General features: G+C 38.1%; 1 protein-coding gene across 9 annotated transcripts in view; it reads left to right on the top strand.

Moving 5' to 3' along the window:
* TAFA4 (TAFA chemokine like family member 4) overlaps positions 1 to 16,911 on the top strand; it is a 93,785-nt gene extending 76,874 nt beyond the window's left edge. For 8 of the 9 annotated variants that reach the window (XM_027806600.2, XM_005432643.4, XM_027806580.2 and 5 more), the window contains 3 exons: positions 885 to 1,040; positions 10,438 to 10,521; positions 14,997 to 16,911. In XM_027806600.2, coding sequence (XP_027662401.1) covers positions 885 to 1,040; positions 10,438 to 10,521; positions 14,997 to 15,118 — 362 coding nt within the window. In that variant the 3' untranslated portion in view covers positions 15,119 to 16,911. Of the gene's footprint in view, positions 1 to 884; positions 1,041 to 10,437; positions 10,563 to 14,996 lie in introns of all 9 variants that reach the window. The other variant, XM_027806577.2, reaches the window with a different exon arrangement.
* The last annotated feature ends 3,031 nt before the right edge of the window (positions 16,912 to 19,942 follow it).

The following is a 19,942-nucleotide window of genomic DNA, read 5'->3' as shown; positions in this document are numbered from 1 at the left end:
GTGGGGTTTCTGAGAAAGGGGTTTGGGCAGGGTGAAGAGTAAGTATGGCAGTGGAGGAAAATGGTTGGGTGCAAGGAGCAGCAGAGCTAAGATGTGAAGGCAGGAGTAAGGTGACGAGGTGGAAAAATTAATTCGGAGAATTAGGGAACAGTGAATTGTGAGGAAAGGCACTTGAGAGGAAAGCAATAGGATAGAGTATCCCAGTTTTCTTCAAAATGGTCTGGGAGAAAACTTGAAAACTTGAGAAATCCATATAGTTTGGGGATTATTTTTTTTTCTTGGTTTGTTGTTGTGTTGTGGTTTGTTTTTTTTGTTTTGTTTTGTTTTGTTTTTTTTTTTTTGACAAAACTTGACTATGGCAGCTTGTCAGCCTACCTTGTTCTTAGCTTGCCTCCAATAATAGGCATAGCAAGCAGTGCTTACATGTTGTCATGTTAGAAAGTTTCCCTACTGTTTAAGATGTGTTCCTTGTGTTAAATATTATCCTGCCCATTGTATCCATTTATGAAATGAAATAATGAAATATAAATCCTAATGCAAGACAGGAAGCCAAATGAAGGAGGACTGTGCTTTCTCTCTGCATGTTGTCTTGTCTAGTCTATCTAATTGACTACTCCAGTCTCCTTTTCTCCAGATGGATTTGTAAGGGCCAGAGAAGAAAGACTGAAAAATTGACTTCTTATGATGAATTAATCTTTATTAGTAAGAAAGGGATAAACTTGGGGAATAAGCCAGATCCTACAAGATGCTTTGCCCCTTTGTCTTCCTGGGATTTAAACTGGCGTTTGAGAGATTCAGTATCTTGTAGGACTGTATGAACTAGCTTTTTCTTTATGCACTGATGTTTTGTTTTGCTCTCCATCACCTATCTCTGCAATTATTAGGCCAGCACCAAGTCAAGCAAGGGACATGTGAAGTTGTGGCAGTGCATCGTTGCTGCAATAAGAACCGGATTGAAGAACGATCACAAACAGTCAAGTGTTCTTGCTTCCCAGGGCAGGTGGCTGGTACGACAAAGGCTCAGCCCTCGTGCGTGGAAGGTAAGCAGCCTCCCGCTCACTCATGGTTCATTAAGATTGTTTGAGAAGTTTAGTCTCCTTGATTGTTTGACTTCCCACTGCCTCAAAAGCATAATCCTTCCTTTTGTTAATTTTGGAAACATCTCTGTACGTTGATGATAATGAGTCTGTGCATAAATCTGGGTGTAATTAATCCTCTTAATATATGTACTTGTCCATTTCATGTCTGTGCCAATAAAACTTCTTAATTTTTTTCACACAAGAATTCTCCTTTAATACTAGTCTGGAAACAGCATAAGCCAAGAAATTCAAGCTTATGATACTAACTCTTCCAGCTGTTTTTAGACTTAGTAACTTGGCTAAAAATTCCCTGGATAATAAATGCAGCCCTAAAACTGGGTATGCAGATAGTACTGGAACATCTGATTTTGAAAGCTGTTCTCCAGATGACCGTTTCACCATATTATGTGCCTAATGGGCCCTTATGCTGGACACCCGCGTTACAATGATGCCCCATGTCTGTTCAGTTTTGTGTATTGTAACCACAAATAGGTTGGAGTTTAGAGAGCAGAGCAAGCACGCTGCTGCACAGGACCCAGTGTCTGAGCTAGGACACTTACCTGATGAAGGAAAAATGTGGTACAGTTGCTTTATTCAATCACCTTCCTGGGTAGACGTTGAAATCCTTGCAGAGCTCAATATTGCCATCCTTATGCTTTTAGCATTCTAACTCACTTGAAACTAAATTCATTATATATACTAAAGCTAAAATCTTACCTTGATTGTAATGTTGATCAGGTATTCTGAGGCTATATAAAACTCTCCTTCCTGAGGCTTGCTCTGTACCTCACCCCCGCCGTTTTCCTCTCTGGCTTACCAGCAGTTCAGAAACTATGGGTTACCCTTCTTCCTTTTCCACCAGCAGGGTCTATTCCCTGGAGAGGCTGCTGCTGCTCTTAACTTAGTAATCAGCTACTCCAAGACAGACTTTCTTTGTTTTTATTTTAGAAAAAGTCTAAAAGTTACCAGATCCCCCATTTCATTGGTTCATAAGCAAGACTCTTTTGTCTTCATTCTTTTTCACACAAAATTGCAACCATTTCAAATTAAATATAAAACAGAAGATTCAAAAGCCAATTTTTAATGTATCATTGGGAGATCCTTAGTTCTAAACAGAAAACTCTAAATACATGTGATATCTGATTTTTTAAATCTATTATCTGTTTTGAGAACCTCTTATTTAAGAAAGTAGATGTTGGGTTTTTTTTTTAAGATGCTTAGTCTTTTCATGCCTTGTAATTCAGGAACATAATCAACTTTAACTGTGCAATTTGTTAAGTAGTTTTCTTGTCACATCAGAAGTACCTCCTGTATTTTTAGGTGACACATCAAACAGCAGAAATACTTTTACGTACAGCAGATAATAAAAGTCAGGCATTGTTTAAAACTCACTTAAGGATTGCAAAGGTGACACTGTTGTTCTATGATAGAAAGATTTAAATGTACAATACCACAGAAGCTTAATTCAGTCAATGCAAATTGTTGCTGACAGAATTTAGTGACTGTTTTTTCTTCAAGTATAGTTAACATTAAATATGACAAAACATTACGAATGTAAGAATTTGGTTTCTACAGTGGAAGCCTTTGATTCCCCCTCACCCCTTAGGGCAATGTTTTAGCATGCTTTGCTTATTTTTGCAAGCATTGGGGACCACAGTCAGTTGCCATAGCACAGAAACTGTAACTGTCTTTCCTTAGCCTCCGGATTAGATGTTTTCTCCCACTCTATACATACCTTTTGGTAGGCTTCTATGCTGTGGAAGCCAGAAACAGTTTGTGTCTTGAATTTGCATATTTCAGTCTGATACAGACATTTTCTTTTCCAACACTACCTTACTGAATGCAGGGCTGTGTAATTTGCCTATATTTTGCCCTGAGCTTAAAAGGAAGGACATGCTGAAAAAAGTTACTTTTCTAACTAAAGAAAAGATTTCATAGAGCAATTGGCTTGTAGTAGTCTTTAAAAATATTTTCTTTGAACTTCAGACCTTATCCAGTAGTGGTTTTCATTTACATTAGGGCAGCAGTTGTCTCTGTGCTGGTGCTCATGCATGGCATGCATACGGTGGTTGGTACTTGTAGTTCCTACCTCACATCAGTCACAGAATACCTCAAGCTGGAAGGAACCCATGAGGACCATCAAATCCAACTACCTGCTCCGTGCAGGGCAACCTAAAACTGAATTGTATGACAAGAGCATTGTCCAGATGCTTCTTGAACTCTGACAGGCTTGGTACCACGACCATGTCCCTGGGGAGACTGTTCCAATGACTGACCACCCTCAAATTACTTACGTGCTAAACTGTGTTTGGACAACATAAGAAAACAGTGTAGTTCACGTTCATTGAGAGCGTGTCCAAAAAGTACCTGTAGTGTCAGACTACACGATTTTTAGTCATACACAGAGAGATTCTTTTAACTATTGGAATTCTTAGTAAAAGTAGCTTAGTAGTTTTTATAGCAGGTATGATTAAGTGTGCTCTATTTGGATTTAGAAAATATGTTCTGTTTGGATTTTAGCCTCTTTACATGCACGCAAAAGAAAACCAACTATGTACAAGTCATGCTGGAAAACAATAGTAAATAGGATGAAATCAGTCTCTCTTAAGTTGATGTTGCCTGTGAACTTTCCAGGGTTTCCATATTTCACCTGTTCTTGGGCAGCACAAAAAGACTATTGGAGCAGAGTAAATGGAATTGTATTTCATGTTCTATGCAGAGTAACAGCCTTTATAAAGTTATTGGAGTGTCATTATGTTTTCCTTTCTTGACCAAATGAATGAATGCTTATGTAATTAAATAATTACAATAAGTTTTGTTGAGATAATTTTGTTGCATGACAATTTTACAAAAGCCTGCTTTGTCATGGTATTTTTAAATGGAGATCTGATTTCTCTTTTAGTGTTAACAACTCATGAAACAGTGAGTGGATTCTAGTTTTCCTTCAGGCCAGGCAAATATATCACTGGTCATAGACTGTAGATAGTCGATGAGAAATTAAGACTACTGCAAGAAATAGATTCTAACAGAATACAGAAGACTGTAAAGGTCTGGGACTTCAGCAATGTCTAGACAAACTATTTACCATTCTGTTCTGGATTTAAACTTGACATTTGAGCAGCTTTCTCCTATAACCTATTTGGATTTTGTTTTTTTTTTTTTGTTTTGTTTTGTTTTTTTTTTATTTTATTTAAAATAAGGCTTTCTCATTGGAAATGTGTACATATTTTTTTAGTATTTTATGGGGTTTTAATTTGGTTGGGTTTTTTTCCTTCGTTTTCTCAGTCTTGCAGCACATAGGTTTCCTGACCTAGATCCCACTGGGTATCAGTGACAGCTCGTTTGTTAATTTGGGCAGAGGTAGAGCCTAGTTCATCAGAGCTCCTTGTTGACAAGTATTTGGCATTGTGCCCGTTTGTATATATAGTCCATGAAATAGGCTTATAAAGCCTGTTGTCGGGTTTTTCAGGATACAGTCATAGGCCAGCTGGATGTTTACATTTTGAAATAGGTTGACAGATGCTAAAGAATTTTGCACCAGGTCAGATTTAAAGCAGCAGTTTATTGGGGCAGCTAAGCTCTGCTTGAAGAGGTAGTGAATATGTGGACCAATATTCACAGCTACCAACATCTCAGAAAGGCGCCCTATTTGCGCAAAGTCAGAATAGATGTTTGCATAATTACATTCAGGCATACACCTATACATAGAAGAGACTCTTTTTATCATGATATGTGCTAAGGAGGAAACTAAGTAATTGTGCTACGGAAGAAATGATAGATATCCAGGTGAGTTCCAAGGAAAAGGTGTTGAAGTGGTGCAGAAAAGAAAGTAAAAGCTAGTTAAATCTTGCAAATGCATAAGGTGAAAGTCTTAAGTGCCTTGATAGATACAAATGGGTCCATGTTGTGGAGTAATACTGAATTGTCAGGCCTAACTGACATTTATAGTGCATTTTGCATTTCTACAGTGTCTTTCATCTCTGAAACTTTAAATATTGGTAGTAAGAGAAGTCAAAGTACTTAATTTAAAAAGGATATGAAGGTGAAAATCAGTGTTTTTTATAGACTGAGATCTTCCTTGCATTTTTACAAGTAAAACCACTTGTCATAACTAGATGAGAGTACAGGGCAAGAACTCTTTGGGTCAGGATATTTTTTATTCTTTGCCCGTGATAGCACGCTTACTTAAGTAACTGCATTTTGGATGCATCCAACAAGAAACTCTTGTTATTTGTGTATTTGAACTTGTGAAAGCTATTGACAAGCACTGACAAACAAACAAAAAAACCCAAGGCTAGTTCTTCTACACATGCACACCTCATTTTCCTGGGAGTTTGAGCTTCCAAGCACAGGCTCATATGATACTTTGGGAAATGTTGTAGATAAATTGAGCCACTAAACTCAGAAAAAGACAGAGCATGTAAAAGGAAGTATTTAAATATGCAGAGAGGACATACCATGTAGTCTGTATGCCGTGCCTTGAGCTGTAGCTATACTACTGGATTGCAGCTATAGAAAATTTTGCTTAGCAATGGTCAACCCATTTTTCTGTCAATGACTAAATTACATTTAAAGTAGTTATGAGATTTTGTTTATACCAGTTTTCTTCAAGGAAATAAACACCCTTGAATAAGTACTTCCAGCTTGCCTAACAGCTACTGCCAAGAAGATAAAACACTAATAACTCTTGTCTGTAGAGTAGCTATCTTAGCTAAGTGTGTTAAATGCCCCTAAGTAAATCATCACTAGCCAAATCATCTTCCATCTAGGCAATTCTATTAGTCCTAGAATTTATGAGGAAGAAACGCTCACATTGGAAGGAAAAGTGAATGGGACTAAAGAATTGTTGAAGAATTTTTCTGTAAGGCCAAAAAACCGCAATGAAGAAAAAGGACAATTTTGGCTGAAAGCCCATCTGGGTTACAGACTGAAGGGAAGAGGGCATATAGAAAGAAGAAAACAAAAAATCAATACGTAAGAAATAGATGAAAGAACAAAGAGCTGAGAAGATTTCCCTCCCACTGTTTTTGAATGGATTTCAGAATACTTGAGAATTCAAAAGGATTCTAATGCTTTGTCAGTATTCAAAGAGTAAAAGGAAATATGCAGTAGAATGAATAGTGTACAGAAAATTTATATGGGAGAAAGCATAATCCAGTGGAGTAGGAAATACATCTGTATTTGTCCAGACTAAGGACAATATGAATTTACTTGTTCAAGACGAACACACAGAAATCCTTAATAAAAATACTAGCTCATAATGCATGAAATATTGACATTGTTAATGCTGAGGCAGATCAGTGTCACAGTTCTGCTTTTGGGTAGGTAACAGGATGGGCAGGTACTTTCTAACTTGTTGGTGAGCGTCTTTTTTAGTCAACAATATCTACTAGGATTAAACTTTTTTTTTTCTTTCCTTTTTTAATTCTAATCCTGGGTAGTTTAGAGTCCTAACAAGCTGGCTAATAGATCTCTGGTCAGTTGTAATTAAAAATGTGTTTCAGAATACTTGTGGTACTCTGGAAGAGCACTAGTATTGTGACAGCTTAGGGAGGGTAGGCACCGTGGTCTAGATACGCAAGGGCAGCTGAGGCTGATCTCAATCCTGTGTGAGTAACTGTGAAGCTGATCTGATATCCAATTAGCAAGGAATTCCTGGACTACAGATCACAAGAATTTATGTGGCTTTCTGAAAAGAGATTTGCCAGACACAACTGATTTCATTTGCCAAGGAGTTTTCAAGACTAATAGAGATTCTTGGTTTAACACACGTAAGCCCAGGTTTTCCAAGTTACCTTGGAAGACAATGTTTAATTTATTCAGCTAAAGATTTGGTTACTAAATACATTTGAGGATTTAAGTCTTATTTTTGTAAGCTATTTAATCTTGAACCATATGCCATTGTGTGCAGTGCTCAGTGTCAGTTACCTAGCATACCTCAAAAACACAGCAGTAGGACGTGGTAGTCAAATGGCACGTATCTACTGGGATTTCACAGTGCTTAGCTCTACACCTGACACTCTGCAACGTTTTCAGCAGTGACCTGAAAGCAAATATAGAATCTCTCCTGACAAAAACGTGTATGGGTTTCATCTGGTGGGGCAAAAAAGTAATTAATGATGAGCCCAAGGCAGTCATGTGGCATAGTCCTGCTCACAGGAAGTGGAACCTGTTTGAAATAACTGCGTTAATAAAGACAAATGCATTGTGGTGCGAAACTGAAGAAGTTCAATCAGCTCAGTTTATCAGGCAGAAGATTGAAAAGTTACTGGGTTGCAGCACATTTAATACCTTCACAGGGAGAAAATGATGATTGCTAACAGGTGCTGTAATGTAGGAGAAGAAATCACAACAGAAGAGGTGGGAAGAGGAAGAAAACTAAGGCTGTGTGTTTCATGCTGAGATTATTTTACTGTCAGAAAAAAATGACAATGGTAGAAGTGTCTTTCTTCACCTTTTCCATGTTGGCTTGGAAAACACTGTGTAGCCCAACGTGACTGGGGGAACAACACAGTGAACTGCATGAGACAAGATGAGATGATGTATTGACACCTTCTGGCTTTACTCTTTGTGAACCTACTGTTTCCATGCAGTCACATTATCTAGGGAGCAATGTCGGCAGAAGATGTATTTCTGGCAGGGTTTCTGGCTGGTTTCCAGCAAATCATTTGGCTAATGTCAAACTAAAGCAGTCTCCTTTCCTTTCATGAGAGTGTTTGTGTATGAGAGTGATATAGCTGCTCTCATTTCTTAGAAAAGTCATCTGCTGAACCTGCTCCAAGAGTGCCTCAATCTGAAAAGAAGAGGAAGCCTTTATACCCTCCAGTGAGTCACACCATTTCAGGAATGATAGGTAAAGAGCTGTAGCTATGAAGATGAGCCTAAGGCTCTGATGGAGAGTTTTAATCGACTAGTCTTGGGGGTGTGTTTGACACAAACAGCTACAGCTAGTTAGGACATATAGATCAGCAGAGTGGACATTACAACTACAGAGAAATTGGACATTAAATGGATGTAAGAATTAGTGGATTGTTACAGCAACGAATTGAGGATTTGCTGGAAGCTAATGGAATGAGATCTGTATTAAGTGTTTCAAAGTGTTGCCATTACTCTGAGGAGAGATATCTGCACAGAATAGAAATCAGTCAACAGAAGGGTAGGAGTCACTTTCTATGAAAGTGTCTAAACAAGAGGTGAATAGAAGGTGAAATATGCAGTCTATTGTAGACCTTGTGGATCTTGTTTGAGTTACAGATTCATTCAGCGATGTTTCCCATTCACATCCGTGCTTGCTTGTTTTAATAGAAGATGGTACTGCTGGAGATGATGGGCCAGTTCCACACGGATCAGGAAGTTGCATGAACACCAGTGGCCAAGAATGCTGTGTGAACCCACACCTGTGCTGCACTTTTGGCCAGTCAACTAGTGCCTTTTTTTTTTTTTTTAATTAGTTATTAGAAGCAGTTTCATGCAGGTTGTATAGATAAATAAAAACTACCATGTTTGGTGCATTTTCTGTGGTCTAAAAAAATACTGCACCCAAACCAATATGAAAAAGGTTGGATCTAAATAGTTATCAGGGTAACCGAGGCACAAGGAATTCTAGGTGTCTTCAGGAGACAGGTGAGTGAGATGGTTTTCAAGGTCTGAAGTTGAACTTAGGGTTTTAGTGTAGCACTAAATATAGGAAAGCATGTTCACATGTCAGAGTGCAGGCAAAGTTTCAGTATGTCACTGCATCCACACTCACGACAGGACTGTGCAGAGCTGTGGGGTGGTGTGCCAGGCCTCCCAGGAGAACTCGCTGACTTTGAAGCAGAGCTCTGAAGATACAGCTAGCTTGCTACCCGAACCTCCTGCTTGCTTAGGGACCTCTGTGCATGCCCTCAGTCTTCTTGAATCTGACTGTCTAGACTTACTTGTGTTTACCTGAAATAAATGTAGTATAGAAATTGAAACAAGTTTAGAAAACAGCAGAGAGAAAACAGATAAAATAGATGACTGGAAGGTATGCCTGGTGTGGAAATGATCCCTTGCCTTCTAGGAAGTGCGGTCAAGTTTCACCCGTTTTTGTCAACAATCGATCAGCATCAATGCAAATGATCTAAGATCCAAATTACTGGTGAAAGGAATCTTGCATTTATTTTATAATTTTATGGGGCTGAAATAGTAGTTTATAAAAGACAAACTGGTGTTTCGAAAGTATATTTGTCAGAGTGCTTTTCACGTAGGCTTAGAGTGAAAGTGCAAAACAAAAGTAATTGAATGAACATTTCAGCAATATCCTAATGTCAGCTTGCCTGCTTGTCACCCTAATTTGAAGGTTGCAGGACTACGAATCTACCTTGAAATTAAAAAGAAAGTGCTTTACAAGAAGTAGACTAAATTATTTTTGTTTCTTTCTTTGGGATGTGGTATCTTTTAAAGCAAGCAATTTAATATTTTGTGCACATAGTAGCATAATACAGACTAACTAAATCAGTATTTTAAGTCATATTTTATTTTGAAATGCAATTTTGATTGTGTAAGATTGTGAACTGATACATTTCATAATAATTTTCTGGGATTTGATGAATCCCATGAACAATGCAAAACAGAAATGCAGGCAGATGATTGCAGCTGTTTGTGGGAAAGTGTATCTGTTGTTAACAGCAGCATTATAAAGTTACTACATTTGTAAAAATAACAAGCGTGATCTTATTAATGGAAATTGGCTTGAGGGTAGACAATCAATAAATTTGCACAGTTAAGGTGTACTACTGTAGTCTTCCAATACATACTGCAAAACAGGCAGTGTAACTGCAAGTAGCTTTTTAGTTAATAAACTAATGCTTTCCAGCGGTTTTCACATTCTTATCTGCATTATTTGCTGACAGATCTCACATGCTTACATCTCTGTGCAATTCTATTTTCTCACTCAGTGAAGGGAGAAACTGGCATTTCTTCGTCCAGTCTTGCATATGCATATCTAGGTTAAACAAGAAGCCTTCGTTTCCTTCTGCCTTATAGCAGGTACTTGACTGAAGCATGTAAATGAAGGAGGCAAGTCATCTTTTGTAGTCAGTGGAGACAGAAAGGCACTTCCAGAGGCCAATTCAAATGTTGGAGTCAGTCTCTGGTGGTGCTTGCCTGTCTTCACCATTTGCATATGACATTTACCCTTCTGTGTGCTGGTGAAGTTTTCTAGCCACGTTTTTAGCTCAAACACAGTGTGATTAGCCATTAAGCCAGTAGCTGTCAGTTCTGCCTTTTGATATCAAACAATTGAACATTGCACAGACAACCTCCCTATTAAACCAAACAGTAATAATAATAAAAAAGATTTAATTCTGTTTCTCTTTTCTGTTTCTTTTTGTAGCTTCCATTGTTCTACAGAAGTGGTGGTGTCATATGAACCCCTGTTTGGATGGAGAGGATTGTAAAGTACTACCAGACTATTCAGGTTGGTCTTGCAGCAGTGGAAATAAAGTCAAAACCACAAAGGCAAGTACAGAGATCGCCTATATTTAAAGGTGGCAGTCTGCTGATAGCACTTGCTTATTATGTTGTGTCTGCGGGTGTGAGCACCAGTACTGGACTCCTTAATGTTTTGGAAAGCAGTGATTAGTGCAATTGTTCTCAGAGAGGGAGATGTTGGGTCAGAACTGCCCTTCACTGCTGGCCTGGTTAAGTTATTGTGTGCTGAAGTTCAGACTGTAGAAGGCCCTGCTTCAGTCTTTCGTGAGCAAAGAAACTATTCCTTTGTAACCAGTGCTAGCTGGACAATCATCTTCCAGGATCAGTTCTTCAATTTTCAGGCTGAGTACATGGATCCAAGGTCTATCGGTGTCACCTAAAGTTCCTGTGCTACTGGAAAGCCCTTTCAGCTTTGGAAAGCAGTAGTCTGTCTTGGGAATTGTTGAGAATCTGCATTGACGTCAGTGGGAACTGTGGGACATAGCACCACTGGAAATCAGGCTGGTTCAGCTCATTTCTGATTACAGGCCATCCTGTAGATGGCCTATTTTTTAAAAAAAAACTTTGCTATACCATCATATTTCTTAATTAATAGCCAGCAGAGAAAATACCATGTCCTCCGTCTGCTTAACAATCTAAATTGAGTTCAGTGCATTGAAGTTCAACAAGTCATGGCAAACTGCATATCTAAATATATCACAGAACAGAAGTCTTTGGCAGGCAATAGCAAGGAAAGACATATGCTTAGCTTTTCCCTTTACAGCCTCTTCTAGCTGTAAATGGATGTTGTTGATTAGGTTACAGTCTGAGTCAATACGCAAATACTGACACCAAATGTTTAATAATGGTTGTTCTAAGGAATGAAAACTGCCAATTTCTGGATGAGGGAGAAAAAATAGGATGGTTTGGGCAGCTGTGGTGTAATATTAGTAGTCTGAAGCCCAAATACAGACATTGCACGGTGGCAGGCTTGCTGGAAAAATCTGACCAAACCAATGAGTCTGAAAAACCCTATTTCTGTTTTTAAGATCAAAGGAATTATTGCAAGTAGATGTAATTTGTCAAGTGCTAAAGATGTAGTCTATAGTGTGCCTAGGTGCTGCTCTTCTCCTGTGATGGACATTACACCTGAAAGCTGACCTGCACACTCTAGAATCAGTACGGGTAACTGGCAGTCAGTTATTGCAAGATATAGATTATACTCAGCCTTTAAATTTCTTCACAGACACTGACTTTTAACTACGCGTGTGTAGATAAGGGGTAGCACTGTAGCATTACACGGAAGGGTAAGACTGGCAAAGTAGGAGTTCTAGGTGTTGAATAAGACATCTTCATCTCTTTGCATACCAGAAGAGAGCTAGCAATTTATACCAAAAGAACCTTATTGGAAAAGAATAAGCCAGGGTTAAATATCGTTGATCCCTTCAATAGATACCACAGGGATGAAGGGTAGAAGAAAGAACTTTATGTTGGAATTGATGACTGAAAGCCTGAGGCATCAAGGCCTCATTCATGCAGGTGCCTCTTCTTTCGTATGAACAGTGGCTTTTTAGTTCATTGAAGTCAACTGATCACATCAGCCATATAGCTTGTGTGCATGACTTGCTCTTAAACAGTGAAAGGAGACAGCCTGAGTCAGTGGGAGTTTGCTAATAGATGGGCAAATTCGGCATGGACGATTTATTTTATCATCCATGACAAATATTGTAACCAGCAAACTACAGAATATGGTAATGCATTTTGATGAGTTTAGTGTTGTCTTTATAAAGCTAAGGTGGGACAAATCATCCTGCCTACATTTAGACCTGTGCAAATTCATCAACTCCAGTGAGTTTGTGTGGGTCTAACAGAAGGCAGGGTGTAGCAGTGTGAGTGCAAATGTTGTTTCATTAAATTCTTTCACTGCTTTGCTGCAATGTGGACTAATGCGTTTCACACTGGTTTTTGTCACCATAGTTTTCTTTGAGAGGCATTTAATTGAAAGGATAAGCAAACAACTGGCACTTGTGCTTATATGTGATTTGTTCTACTGTATTACTGACATGAGAACTGTTAATTTTCATTACATGATTTTGTTTTTGTTTTGCTGTGCTGTATTGTTTTAGATTTTTGATTTGAGCACCTTAAGGTAGGACTGTATTTTCTTGTGTATGTGGTCAGCAACAACATAAGGGAGATCCTGATTCTGATAGGGTCTTGGGTACTGCAACAATATAAATTTATATATGAATAAAGAACTTAATGGTTAAACATTACATTGAAATGACACGAGAGTCCTAACCTTTAACTAGTGATTGGCCATGTTAAAGGAGGGAATAGGCAGACTTCACTAAAGAACAGATCCCTTAAAAAGGTGTCTCAGTTCTTCCCCTTTTAATTATTCTTTGTTAGAAAGTCTTTCATTGTTTGCTATATGTGTTTTATCCATGCTTTTAAATAGAAGGGTTACCTGTGTGTTAGTAAGTGAACCCTGAAGTTGCTTTTGGAGGCTTAAATTTAAGAGCTGTATCCTCAATAGTAGTAATGTTTCTAAAAGCTGAGGACCTGCCATGATATCACCAAGTTATTGTACTCCTGTAGTTAGCTTTTAGTATTGCACCTCTTGAGAATTAGTCTAAAATCATGAAGTTTGTCTTCTTCATTGGTCCAAGTAGGAAAGGACATGATTTGTCCAACGTTTTGTGTGTGACATTCATTGTGCCCAGCTGCAGGCATGTTTCCCCCCAAACTGAGCTATTTAGGATTCTCCAAAGTCACGTGGGGAGAAATGGCTGATCTCACAGCAAGGCTGTGCCCGTCCACAGGAAGGTTCCCACTTCTTTCCCTCTTCCATACCTTAAGGAAGCCCTGGATGACAAACTTACATGTAGGTGCCTGCTTGCTAGACAGCAAAAGCTGTGCTACAGAATCTGTTCTGGCATCCATATTCCCTCAGCAGGTATTTTGCCTGTCGTGTGTGGTTTTCTCTGTTTACCAAGATAGAGTTGTTGCACAAATATAATGAGTGATGGTAACTCCAGATTCTCCACAGAAGCTTGTGGCACAGGCAATATTAATCCTGAAGGAAAATAGAATGGAGAGAAAATTTCCCATGTTAGAGGGAACTATGTATGAGATAACTTGTTTTGAAAATGAACTGAAGATTTGTACAAACTCGGCTCAATCAACAAGATATGCATTTAGTGTGTTATTAAAAGTTTACACAAAGAGGACTGTATGAACTGTCAGACCAGTAGTCCAAACGATACAGCAGCCTGTGTGCCTCAGTGCTGGGATACTTAAATCAGAAATATACAGCAAAACCTCTGTGGACAATTATAGAAAATGTACGCATAAGTGATATTCTTCCAATTTAATAGTTGGCTTATGTCTAAAACATAAGAGTTGAGATCATTCCGTATTAACTTTTTTTCTGTTATGTACCAAAGACAACCTCACTACCATTTAAATTTCTAAATTAATTTTTGAAGCTTTCTAAGACCCTGGGATCAGTGCTAGTTGGGACAATGACTTCCACAGGTTAATCATACACTGAAAGAGGAAGTGCCTTTTAATCAGTTTTAAGTCCTCTACCTTTTCATTTTGTGAAACTATTAGAGTAACTTGAGGTATATGAAGCACAGGAGACTTCTTATGCTACTTAGCGTTTAGATGAAAGGTTTGTAGCTGAGTGGGACAGTTAATGTGAAAAGCTGGGGAGCTTGTATCTTACATCAGTTACTTCAGGGAAGGAAATAAAAACTTCTCTGTGCTGAGTGTCTGTTTAGTTTTGTAACACATCTAGACACCACAGAGCAGAGCTGACAAAGCTTTCCTCCTTGCAGGCTGCCTATTCTCATCCATTTCGAGGATGGGAAATCTGACCTGACTCCTCCTCACTGTGCAGCCAAAACCAGTGGGTTTTGTGCACTGTGTGTGCATTAAGGCTTGGGATGTATGTGCAATACATGAGTGTGCATGTGGTGTTAAGGGGAAGAGACTGTGGGGTCCGGTGAGAGAAGTGTCATCTGGGAGTGGCTTCTGCTGCAAGATGAATTCATCCTGTCTGCAGACCATGTTCTGTCTGATCCTAGTTCCCTCGCACAAGACGGATCGACGGGAATGGGTAGCATTAAGCACGAACAGTGTTTTGAGATGCAGGTCATACACTTGTGCTGTAGGCGCTGGTGTTGTAAATGATGCTAAGCAAAATAAAGTAGAAGGAGATTTCCATGGGATGTTGGTGGCAACTTTAATCATGAACAACCATTTTTAATCTGCAAATCTGCCTTATACTATTGAATAACAGTGTAATTAACATTTACATATGGATTTTGTTTCTCTGCAAGCTATATAGGTATGGCTGGGGCAAGTTCATTCGTGACGTAGTCGTACAGTTTCTTCACAGCAACAAAGCATGTGTTATTTATCATCCTTGTTTGATTGATTCTGTGTAGGTAACTCTCTCCTCTTCTTTTATAGGTAACACGGTAGCAACGAATAAACCTGTGGGTCACTACTGGAACAATGGCACGTGCAACTGTTGCTTGGCTGTTACACAGAGACCCTTTTTTTGTCATGATGTTACTGACTTAATTCTTTGAACTTGCAAAATTAGTCAGCAAAAAGGACAATACTTCTCCTTTCAACTGTGGCTGCAGTTCCTGAACCTGAATTTTGCTATACAGAATGGTACATTTTAATTTCACGAGAAAAAGGAAGGAGATGTGGTTCTACCTGAAATGCACCTTGGATTCCCAAAGATCTGTCACCTGGCAGAAATTTGTGCAAGCATATACCTGAACTTCTGCAGTGCATTAATGATAAGACTGTCTTAATGATACTAAGATATGTAAAAATGTTTTAAATGAGTTTAGATCATGAATGTAACCTAGGGGGTCATAGAAAGAAAATTAGAACCAATACAGATGATCTTAAAGGTCTTTTTGAACCTAAATGATTCTATAATTCTATGGATTTCTCTGAGGTACTTCTCACATACAGTACAGCATAAAAATACAAAGCTGATCCCAGTGCTAAGTGAGGTGACAGGACAGTGTTAGTAAATTATGTCTTAGCGTATTTTCAACAGTGATTTAGTAACTATCAAGGCTGTATGAAGGTGAAAAGATGGAACTTATAAATCAGTAGCAATTATTGTAGGGCATACTTTGGTTGTAGCTGTGCAATTATATTTTTTTCCTTAGATAGTTCTAGATAGCTTAACTTTTATGTTCATAAGTGATGGCAGGAAAGCATGAGGAAGAGACAAAATCTGAAAGTAGACATAGTTTTTCTTGTCCTAAAATAAATCCATTCTCTAGGGGAATAGCAAAGTATACATATTCCTTGCCTCTTTGAATCTAGATATGGAAAAGAATTTAGCCATTAGCTAGAAATACTCATTCAGATGCCTCAAAAAACGGAGAGCATGCTTGTACTGCATAAGGAAAGCTTACTGGAAGAAGAGTAATTTGTTTGGATTTTCATAGCCTTGGTTATATCCTAATAGGTAACATACTTAAAATTCATAAGAAAAATTCTAGATAAAAATGAATCCTCAGTTGCAATTAGTTCTTGTTTAGAAAGATTATAATAATTAAATGTCCAGATCCTTGACAGTCTGAATTTCCAAGTGGTTACATTTTGTGACACATAATTGTTCCATATTATTGTAGATGCATTTCATACTGTTTTTCTTATTTGCCTGTTGCAGTTTTTTGTCATCAGTCTGCATAAATAGAACAGTAAGCAGAAGTGAAGCTGTAGCAAGTCTGTTCCCCATTACATCATTTTTTGACTTAAGATGCATTGAAGCAGACTAAAATGCAATGATGCAGACGGCTATCATACAGATGAACTGCTGCTGACCCAGCTACTGAATTCATTGTTATGCTTTATGTAAATATTAGGGTAACAATGTACATCTAATTTTTATAGAGACAGAAAAGGCCCCCCCCAAGAAAAAAAAAAAAAAAAAAAGAAAAAAAAAAGTGTGTTGTACTCATTTAGGTCATTGCGCATAAGCTTTCTAGTTTGTGGGAAAGATACTGTCAGCAGTGTGAAGCTGTTCAGAGTAATAATTGTTAGTTTTTGGTTTGCTGGAGTGAGTGGGAGTATTCAGCCAGGTAATTCCATTGAAGTCAGTGGTGGGAAGATCTGGCCCTCTGTTTTTTGGTTTTGATTTCTCTGGTTTAGTTCACTTTCAATTATGTATTTGATTACAGCCGGGATCATAGTGGTCATTGTACTCGGTGATAAGTAAACTAGAGATTTTCTGCTCTGTGCTTGGACAGCTGAACAGTTAATAGACTCTGCTTGCCCTAATGAGCTCTACATTCCTAATACTTTTCCATTGTTTTGATTTTCTGATTAAATTTTAAAATTACCTTTACTATTTCTACTGTTTCTGTGCATATGTATTCAACAGTGTCATCAGTGAAGATCATTTTTATTTACTATTTGTAAAATGTTAACCCATAACTGGTATTTATTTATTTATCTATTTAGGTAAGTGCTCTACAAAGGCATAGTAAAAACCATTGCTGAAGATGTTTGAAGTGGACAAACAAGTTTAGAGAAAAAAATATTATCTTTGTCTTTTTTTGAAGATAAATACAAAGAAAATAAGTTACTTGCCAGTGGTCATACACTGGATTTGTGGTGGAATTGAGAACAGAACCAATACTACGTATGTCTGACTAAGCCTTTCTCGTTTAAAGCATGTAACATACTCACCCAAAAGGGGTACAGTGTGTTGCTTGTCTTGCAATAGCCACCTGGAAGGTGCTTTTGCTGCCACTGAACAAGGGGGAAACTCCAACGTAGATTTGCTAGCATGGGATTATGAAATACAGCCCAAATGAATGACTTGCCTTCCTAGATCCTCAGCCCATGACAGAGATTTTCCTAAAGCAGCTTTGTTCCAGAGGTTCTTGGGTTGATTTACAGGTTTTTTTCTGACTCATTGCACAAATGCTGTAATATATGCCTGTCTCTTTTTGGAGGATTGCTGCTTCTTCTAATGCAGTTGTCTGGCATCTGACACCAGCATTGTCCTTCTCTTGAGCGATAGCAAAATTAAAGTCTTTGCCAGCAGCTCTGTTGGTAGAAGAGATCAGTGTCCCAGACTCTTGTGTGTTCTCTATGTAAATGACTTAGTTCATGTTTATCTACTTGTTCTAAAAGAGCGGGTTGTGTAAGCAGCATACTTGCAATCATTTAGAAACCTCAGTTTGCATCCCACTGTTAAGCTTCTGTGGGACTAAAACCCATGGGTTATCATGTCCAGGCTTTTGTTTGGGCAGGCACTGTCTCCTAGTCTGGTGCAGAAAGTAATCATTTTAATCTTAAAATGGTTATGTTTTCTCCTACAATTTCTTATATAGATTTTTGCAGACAATCACTTCTCTGATAAAATATTATTCTAAAATCCAAGCCAAACTGATTAATGTCCTGATTATATCTATACCTTACCTAGCTGTATTCTTTTCTCCCCTCTGATGTATATTCCTTTACCCAGGTGACATTTCAGGAGGCATAAAATAACGATGGCCTCTTCATATCTTTTTTTTTTTTTCTCTGCCTATCTTTGTAGCCCTCTTTGCACCCCTTGCAATTTAGGTGAATCTTTTTTTGAACAAGGATTGCCAGAATTATGGACTTTATTTGACATCTGCTGTTGCCAGTTTTCTAGTGTCATTACACTTCTCCATCTTTGCTGCAAATACTTCACGTTCTACAGCCTGTGTTGCTTTTGCCTTTTTCATAGCTGCATCACACTGGCAAGTCACAGTCAGCAAGTGTTTGACTAATATTCTAAGCTTGCTTTTTTCAGCTCACGTCTCCTTGCTGATAGCGTGTGTTCTTACTGATTCTGCCTTGAGAGTGGTTTGTGCTGCTGAATGTCACCCACTGTTACTCCCCGAGGCTGAGGTGCTGCTTGCTCCTGGTGCTGAGGTTTTCTGTGTGCCTCTGTGCAAGGCCATGCATGGTTGAACGCTACCGAGACTGAGTGGTGAGGAACTCTACCCTATCTCATTTTGAACACAAAGTGCCATTGTTCACTCTTTAGCCATTTCCTTACCACCATCCTTATCTTCTCCAATTAGATAAGGAAGTATCTGTGGTATCAAAATAAATGCTTTATATATAGATTAAACTAGATACCTGGAATTTTCTTTATCTAGAAAATAATCACAATAGAAATCCCTGCAAGGGTTCTCTTGTATCCTACAACTCTGTTAAATTCATATAGATTTTATTCCATTTTCCATTTACCTCTAAGTCTGTTATCTTCAAGGATTTGTGTTAGAATTTGTACCTAAAGAGAGTGAACAGAATTTTTACATTTGCAGTAAATTTTCTCAAGGGTTAGTTCATAACACACCTACAACAATAGAAAACGTCTTTGAAGACTAACAGTTTGCTTGCAGACTGAACAGACCCTAAGGTAAAAGGTAAAAGAACACTTAAGACTTCCGTCATAAAAATAGATGCTTCTGTATCTATTGAAATATAGATGATCCTGTAACACACTTTTAACTGTTTAGGATAAATAAATGCCTCTACACTGTAGTAATATCATTTAAAGGACTGCTTTTTGCAGCACAGTGTCCCCAAGCACTGCGTTGTGGTAATTCTGAGCAGACTCAGAATGGATCTGCTCACCTTGGAATTTGGAATATGCTGGTTATGTTGAGTTCATAAGAATGTTGGGTTTGTGTTTTTTTTTTTTTTTTTTTTTTTTTTGAAGGTTATGGCTGCAGTGTTTCTCATTGCTTGGAAATGAATGAGACTCCTACACCTGAAAACATGGAGTATGTACTGTTTTCCACTTCATTTACCTTAGTGTTTAGTTGAACAACTAGATCCTCTTTGCAAAAGCAGGGTTATCTAGACAATGATAAAAGTTGGAGTTTTTTTCCCAGTGATGGCTTTGCCTTGATGAATAAGCAGCATATCTCCCTTTGATTATCTTTGTGTCTTTTACTTGTTAAAACAGTTACTCTTAAAACAAACAAACAAACAACAACAACAGCAATAAAAGCATAGGCAGTGCTTGCAGCCTGTACTTTAAAGTCTAGAACCTTGTACGGGTATGTCTCAGCTACCAGATTTTTCTAATTTGGATCAAAATTCACAAAGGTAATAGGTTAGAATAACAGCCTGTACCAACCTTCAAGAGACCTTTTGCATTTTATAAACTACTGTAGCTTTATTATTGTTATGAGGACAAAGTCGCCCACCAGGAGAAATTAATATTGCTGTTAGAACACTTCAGGGGCCAGTCTACCCTGCTTTGTGTGTGTGTGTGACATTCCTATTAATACTAATATAAATTTTGTGCACTCGAAAGAACAGTTTTGGTAGACAGATAAAAAGTTTGCTATTACGATCATTTATACAAAATAATAGTCCATGAAATT

The sequence above is a fragment of the Falco cherrug genome, chromosome 4 (genome assembly GCF_023634085.1).
Source record: "Falco cherrug isolate bFalChe1 chromosome 4, bFalChe1.pri, whole genome shotgun sequence".
NCBI classification, from domain to species: domain Eukaryota; kingdom Metazoa; phylum Chordata; class Aves; order Falconiformes; family Falconidae; genus Falco; species Falco cherrug.
This window is presented reverse-complemented; position numbering and strand designations above follow the sequence as displayed.